The following is a 7,932-nucleotide window of genomic DNA, read 5'->3' as shown; positions in this document are numbered from 1 at the left end:
TTCTGAAAGGGAAGGTCTTGTGGTATATTTGGGTCAGTATATCCAAGAACTTGTCGTAAGCCTCATTGGCATCTGTAAGGGTAGTGATCATGTCCCATTTAGTTGACACCAGGGCGTCGCAAAAGAAGTTTAGTGTTTCATCTGTAAATAGTTGGTACAACACTGGTGGCAACTTTCTTCCTTTTGACTCGCTTAATTCTGCACACAGAAACACCGGCATGTGATCACTGATTGAACACGATAAAGCTCCAAATTTAACTTTTGACTGCATGGAATTAGTGATAAATAAATCAAGAGTTGACTAGCCTTACAGTGTAACCCTAGTTGACTCATTAATAAGGTTGGCAAAACCATTTGATAATATAACCATGTTGAAAGCATTTGATGACTAACTGTTCGTACTCATTGTGGTGTTATCGGTTCTCTGATCCGACTCGGCACTCGTGCGCAGGCTGTGACGTCATGGACGTCAATTTTTCTTGCCTGCCTGCCCATGGTGTCAGAAGTGGGATCGACCTCCCCATCCTAGTTGCCTTTGCGGCGCTCACCCGGCGTTCGATCTGCGCGATGACGGCTCCGCCAGCGGCAGCCCCGCCACCGACACCCTTCAACTTCGACCGGACTTCCGAATGGCCAGAATGGATTATGTCATTCGACGACTACCGCTACGCGTCGGGGCTCAACGACAGAACGGAAGAGGCCCAGGTGCGAACGCTTTTGTACACCATGGGCAGGCAGGCAAGAAAAATTTTTCAGACATTCGGCCTTACCGAAGAGGAGACTCGAAGCTACGAGACAGTGAAGAAAAAGTTTCACGTCCATTTTGTGGCCACGAAGAATATAGTCTATGAAAGCGCAAATTTACATCGACGAGAGCAAGAACCCGGGGAAAGTGCGGACAACTTTGTGACTGCCCTGCACGAGCTTGCAGACCGCTGTGAATTTGCAGAATTTCGGGATCGAATGATCCGCGACAGATTTGTGGTCGGCCTCGAGGACGCGCAGCTGTCGGAAGCGCTCCAGATGGATGCCACTCTTACGCTAGCGACCGCTCTGGCGAGGGCCAGGCTCATGGAAACAGTTCACCGACAGCAACTGGAACTCCGGGCCGTCAGCAACGAGGCGAATACAGGCGAACTTGACGTAGCCCGACGAACAACGAGGAAGCCGTCCAACAACTGGGAGCCTGGCGCCACAGCACAGCGGCGAACGCAGGCGTGCCAGTTCTGCGGATGCTCGAGCCACTCGAGAGCCCGATGCCCTGCACGTTCAGCGCGGTGTGACCACTGTGGTATCAAGGGACATTTCGCCGTGGCGTGTCGCAAGAGAACAGAAAACAACCAGGTGGGCGTGTCTATGCTAGAAGGCGATGGACAAAACTTTTTTGTTGGGACACTGAACAGCTCAAATGCCAGATACGCGGAAGTGTCTATCAATGGTGTACGCGTAAGTGCAAAAATTGATTCAGGAGCCGAAGTCACTGTTGTTCCGCCCGATTTCCCCGGTGTACCGCCTCGTATAGACAGGTCACAAACGGTGTTGAGAAGCGCTGCGAATCAGCGCCTCGAAGTGAATGGTTGTTTTTCAGCAGATATTGTTTGGAAAGGCAAAACAACGCGACAAACACTGGATGTTGTAGAGTCGCTGCAGTGTGTCCTATTAGGGCTCCCAGCCATTGAAGCACTTGGTGTAGTCAAATTTCTTGATGTGGTTGATAATAAACAGTTTGAGCACATGTATCCGCAGCTCTTCTCTGGACTGGGCATGATGTCAGGCGAATACACCATTCGCGTGAAAGAGGGCGCCATCCCCTTTGCAATTTTCGTGCCGCGGCGGTACCCATCCCGTTAAAGAACGCCATCAAACTAGAGTTGGCGAAAATGGTTAAAAGCAATGTCATTCGTAAGGTAGATGGCCCAACTACATGGTGTGCAGGAATGGTTCCAGTAGTCAAACCAAGTGGGGAAGTTCGAATCTGTGTGGATCTAACCCAGCTGAACAAGAGCGTTCTACGTGAACGGTTTGTCTTGCCGACCGTAGACGCCGCACTGGGGCAATTGGCGGGAGCCACATACTTTTCGAAATTAGATGCCAATTCAGGATTTCACCAGGTTAAATTGGCGAAAGAAAGTCAAGAACTAACAACATTTATCACCCCCTTTGGTAGGTACTGCTTCCAGCGACTGCCGTTCGGTATCACCTCGGCCCCGGAATACTTTCAAAAGCGAATGGCGGAAATCTTAGATGGCCTTCAAGGAGTAGTGAACCTGATGGACGGCGTTCTGGTTTACGGAGCAACTAAGCGTGAACATGATGAACGGCTGCACGCAGTGCTCAAAAGGTTGGTTGCAGTGGGGGTAACACTCAATCGGGCAAAATGTTCTCTTTGTGTCACAAGAGTATCGTTTTTAGGCTACGTGGTCGATGCGGCGGGAATCGCCCCAGATCCCAAGAAAGTTCGAGCCATAAACGAAATGGCTACGCCATCAAATGTTGCTGATGTCCGCAGGTTTTTGGGCATGATAAATTGTCTGGCAAGGTTTGTGAACAACCTTGCCGACATGTCAGCACCGCTCCGTAGCCTTCTCTTGAAAGGCCGTGAGTGGCACTGGGGCCTGCCTCAGCAAAAATCCTTCGAGACTCTGAAAGAATTGATCACCTCGGCGCAATGCGTCGCGAAATTCGAGCCTAAGCTGCGCACTATTGTGTCCGCCGGCGCGTCGTCATTCGGTCTCGGCTGTGCGCTCATGCAAGTGCAATCAGATGGGGAAAGGCGGCCGGTTGCGTACCACTCTCGTTCATTAACACCGACAGAACAACGGTACGCGCAGATGGAAAAGGAAGCACTTGCGCTGACGTAGGCGGCAGAAAGGCTGGAAGGGTTTTTGATAGGGCTGGAATTTCAATTTGAGACGGATCACAAACCGCTCGTATCGCTACTCGGTCAGTCACCCCTTGATGTGCTTCCCCCTAGAATACAAAGATTCCGATTGAGGCTCATGCGATATCGCTTTTCAGTCTGCTATGTCCCAGGAAAACAGATTGGTACCGCCGACGCCCTTTCTCGGGCACCTTGCACGGAAGCGGACGTACGTAGAGATAGGGGAGCTCGATTGCGGTGAAGTATCGAGCCATGCACAAGGCTGCATTAGCGAACTGAAATTTTCAGCCCACTGGAACAAAATAAAGTTCGCCCAAGAAAAAGACTCAACCTGCCAACAACTTCGGTTGTATTGTAAGCAGGGCTGGCCACGTCTCGCTAAAGTAAGCAGTTGTCTAAGCCCTTAAGCTGGTCGGAGAGAGCACACCTTACAATATGTGACGGTGTGCTTCTGCATGGGTCTCGTCTTGTGGTGCCTCAGAACCTAAGAAGTGAAATACTTTGTTCATTGCATGTTGGTCACCAGGGCATTGTGAAATGTCGCGCAAGGGCCCGCGAATCTGTTTGGTGGCCCGGTCTCAGCGCTGAGCTAGGAGCTCTGGTAAAGAGTTGTCGAGAGTGCGCGAGACTGCGCGTTCAGAAAGCCGAGCCCATGATGCCATCAGAGTCCCCCAGCTTGCCTTGGCTGAAGGTAGGAGCTGACCTTTTCCATTTGCATGGTAGATCGTATCTCGTGGTCGTAGACTATTTTTCGCGCTATCCAGAGCTTGCCCTTTTATCTTCCACGAGCTCGGCGGTGGTTATTGAGCAAATCAAGAGAATATTTGCTAGGCACGGGATTCCAGAACTTGTCGTAACAGACAACGGTCCTCAATTCGCTTCCTCAGAATTTGCATTGTTTGCGACTAGTTATGGCTTTCATCACGTCACGTCCAGCCCCAGGTACCCGCAGTCAAATGGAGCTGCCGAACGTACAGTGCAGACGGTAAAACGGATGTTGGAAAAAGCGGTTGACCAAACTCCCCAGGTCCTTTGGGTACAAGCCCAGCCCAGCTATTGATGGGCCGACGGTTGCGCTCTACGCTTCCCGTGCACCCGAAAAAGCTAGTACCGTCAATGACGAGTGGTCTCGGGAGCCTCCGATACAAAGACAAGAAAGCGCGGATGAAGCAAAAATTTGACTACGACCGCCGCCATGCGGTAACGCAGCTACCGCTGCTCACCCCGGGAAACCAGGTATGGATAAAAGACAGCAAAATTCCAGCAAAAGTGTTGAGTCGGGCCATGCGGCCTCGGTCTTATCGGGTGCGGACAGACGACGGGGTTGAACTAGAGAGAAACAGACGCGCGTTGGTCCGGTACAGCGAGCGAACCGGCGTGCATGACCCATCCTATGACTTTCCTGCGACTACGGACGCTGCAGGCCAATCCGAGGAAAACAAGGCCTCGGCAGAGTCTTCTGTGCTTAATTCAACGCCGGTTGCTGCCTCATATGAGGACAGGAGACCCGGTGGTTATATGACACGCTACGGTCGAGAAATAAGGCCGCCACAGCGATGTGGCTACACTTGAGTGCTGTATACTCATCCCATTTGTACGTTTCATACTGTTTGGTTGTTTTGTGGTTCAATTGTTTTTTATGTGTTGTGTAAAAATAAAGGGAGATGTAGTGTTATCGGTTCTCTGATCTGACTCAGCACTCATGTGCGCAGGCTGTGACGTCATGGAGCAAAAGGGATAAAAAGCGGCTGTCTAATAAACACGGGGCTTTTTGGGTTCGTGGCTACATCGGAGTGGCAAAAGAGTACGCATTTGGGCTGGTTGGTTCATGATTACGAGCAATAAAAACAGCGCTAAACGACGGGACGAGTGAAGGGACACAGACAACGGCGCTGACTAACAACCAAAGTGTGTTTATTCCGTCAGTCAGCATATATATGCTCCACCGCTATCTGAAACCACAGAATCTACAGGATAGGGCATGCGCAGGGGGAATGCAATTAATGTGATAAGAAGGCAATCTCCTGGAGAGAAATGGACGGGAGGCTTACACATGCATCACCACTAACGTGAATGTGGAAGGCTTCAGATATAAGGCGTGCGCGGTCATCACGATATTTTGACAGATAGGTTACACCTTCGAAGGATGGCTTGCAGCCGCATTCATTGCAATGTAGCGACAACTGACTATCTTTTGCCCGTTTTTGAAAATTGTTGAAGTGCTCACGCATGCGGTCGTTGATGCAACGCCCCGTTTGGCCGATATATAAACGCTTGCATGAAAGAGGGATCTTGTAAACCACACAGTCACAACAGTCAGCAACAAACATCTGTCTGCTGTTTTTTACAAATTTTTTTGTTGTTATTGCTTACCCTATTTACTTGGTGGCACAGGCTACCTAACTTATTTTTGGCAGTAAACAGCAACCTGACGCCTGCCCTGCTGACAACCTTTTTGAGGTTGTGCGCAACCTGGTGAGCATATGGTATTACCGCAACCACTTGCCGTGAACGATTCTCGGACAGAGCAGCTGCCGACTGCTTTCCTTTAAAGGGACCCTGAAACGATTTTGGCGATTTTCTACAAACGTACTGAGTCGTTAGAGTAGGTTCTTCTGATCATTAATTGATGCATCTAAGTGCTCTGCGTAAAGCGTGTAATTTATTATAAGGTTTTAAAAAGACACATCGCTGCCGATCGCAGCGCAATGCTCGGCGGAATTTTAAGCCGCCCCTACCCATATGATGCAAATAACCCATATTACGTCACATGGGCGAGCTATCTGATTGGCTGACCAGGGCGCGTGGTCGATAATTTTTCCAACTTTATGGTGAACAAATGATGCTCGTAATAGTTGGAATGTTAGTTACTTTGTTTTGGTAAAAAGAAAATAAATTAAAGAGAATACACAAGAATAGTTTTTTAGTACACTTCAGCACTTCCGGCACACAGCAAGTGTCGTCTGCTTGTGTTACAACGTACTCCATTTTGACGAGAGCTCCGCGGTCAGAGTCGGTCTCAGTCTTTTCGCGAGCACTATGATTCAACTTTGTTGCCTTGTGGACTGCAAACCTAGCGACCTGCAAACCGCGAGTCCAGTATTAGGGCAAACGCAAGCGCAAGGGGACAGGGTCTGGCCGCTTGACTGTGCCGGGATGAGCCACGAGAGGAGCAAAAGGGCAAATGTGAATGGTCTGCACGGTGCAGCCACCTGGTGGCACAGAGCTCAACCATATACAGTAGCAGCAACGAAGTGTATTCTTTGCTGCTGGTGTGTATTTTTCGCAGGAGTGTAATCATCAACACGTTGATTTATAAATGTTTAAAATGCTTTACACTTGGTTAGAGCAATATTAGCGCTTTGTTTGACTGGTTAAGCGCTGCGCCAGCAAGTGTCTGGACCGTGCAGACCGATCAGGCTGCTCACGTACGTCTACGCTAAAGTTCCTTCATCAGCTTGAGTTTACGCCTCCAGTCATTTGCCGAAATGACCAGCTTGCCTGTTTTTAGCGGAGTACCGGACACGTTCGGCGCTACGACAGAATGCTCGCAACGCACGCTGCTTCGATAGCTCTCGGTCGACGGTCAAGCGGCTAGCGGAGAGGTCTCGCGCGGGAGGGGGCGTGCTCCTAAACAACCGGAAGTGAGTGATGTGACGTCGCATGGTGACGCTGAACCAGTGAAGGCGGAGCTTAGCGCCGCTCGCTCGGCGAGCGAGTTGAGGAGGAAAAGCATAGCTAGGGAGGAGGGTAACTTCTAATCGCTTGCAGCTCCATTAATACGTAACGCTTCACTTAAATTGTAGTGCGAATGTTCTACTTAGGCTGTACCCTACGCGCCTACAAAATTTGTCCGAACCGTTTCAGGGGCCCTTTAAGGTTCGCTACGAGGCTTTCGGCGATGCTGGTCAAAAGTGGTACCGAGAACCCTGCGAGCTTCAGTCTGGCTACTTGCTTTTCGAAGCTTACATCCACTTGGTGGTCACATGACCGGATGAGGGCCGCCTTCATGCAGGAACTTGCTATACCGCGCTTGACTATCTTTGAGTGCGCGGACGAAAATGGAAGAAGGTGCTTATGAGACCGAGGAGCGAAACCCCAACATACATGATTGCTTGAGAACGTTAGCTCCAAGTCTAAGAAACGGAGTTTGTTGTCTGACGGATGCTCCGTGGTCAATTCGAAAGAATGTAGAACTGTGCGGAACAAGTCAAATATTCTAGCAGCAGCAGGCTGCGCGTCAGTGGCGTTAGTATTGTAAAAATTAGAAAGTCATCGACGTATCGCATCACTTTTACAGTGCTTGTCTGGCTGAGCTTAGTTACAAGATTGCGGTCATAGCTGGCTAAGAAAATGTCACTAAGATTAAAAATAAAATGTCATTAGGTTGTTAGTCAGCGCCGTTGTCTGTGTCCCTTCACTCGTCCCGTCGTTTAGCGCTGTTTTTATTGCTCGTAATCGGAGTGGCGTCAGTCTTTTGCTTGCATCACCGCTCCGGCAGCGGACACGACACTCATGTCAATGTTTAAATCTCCACTGGCTATTATTGTCTTAGAATTACGATTTTGAGCCACAAATCCTAGAAATTGGCCATAAAATTCTAGAAACGCTGATATATCACCGGACGGTGGCTGATAACACACTGAAAATACGTGCTTATCTGTGCACAATGACAACAGTTCATATAGTCTGGAGACATTACGGTACAAGACTCAATGATTTCACATTCAGCATCAACCATAATGAGAAGCGCTGCTCCACCCCCTCTCGAGTGTGACCTGTTTAAATAATAGGTATTATAATAGGCAACTTACAAACGTCACAGTCATTAGTACTCCATGTCTCGGTTAGCATGATGACTGAAAATTCAAAAGAAGATCTGGTAAACAGCTCCTCCAAACATGACACCTTATTTCTCACAGATTGTGTATTCAGGTAGATACATTTGATGCAGGGTGTGGAAAATGCTGCGACAATTTCATCTACATCGTTAGGCAAGTGAAACTTCACCTCCTTATGCATCCTTCCTTTATCGCACGAAAAACTATCCA

At 49.2% G+C, this 7,932-nt stretch overlaps 1 protein-coding gene across 1 annotated transcript; it reads left to right on the top strand.

Annotated features, from left to right (window-relative positions):
- The first annotated feature begins 455 nt into the window (after window positions 1–455).
- On the top strand, window positions 456–3,050 carry LOC139050114 (uncharacterized). Its single transcript, XM_070526329.1, has one exon. It carries the CDS (start codon window positions 463–465, stop codon window positions 1,849–1,851), a length of 1,389 nt encoding a protein of 462 aa, XP_070382430.1. The 5' UTR covers window positions 456–462; the 3' UTR covers window positions 1,852–3,050.
- The last annotated feature ends 4,882 nt before the right edge of the window (window positions 3,051–7,932 follow it).

The sequence above is a fragment of the Dermacentor albipictus genome, chromosome 9 (genome assembly GCF_038994185.2).
Source record: "Dermacentor albipictus isolate Rhodes 1998 colony chromosome 9, USDA_Dalb.pri_finalv2, whole genome shotgun sequence".
Taxonomy (NCBI): Eukaryota; Metazoa; Arthropoda; class Arachnida; order Ixodida; family Ixodidae; genus Dermacentor; species Dermacentor albipictus.
The sequence above is the reverse complement of the archived record's forward strand: the minus strand, read 5'-3'. Positions and strand labels throughout refer to the sequence as shown.

What these genes read in the sequence shown, in the direction of transcription:
- LOC139050114 (XM_070526329.1), top strand. Translation starts at nt 463, where the DNA reads ATGGACGTCAATTTTTCTTGCCTGCCTGCCCATGGTGTCAGAAGTGGG.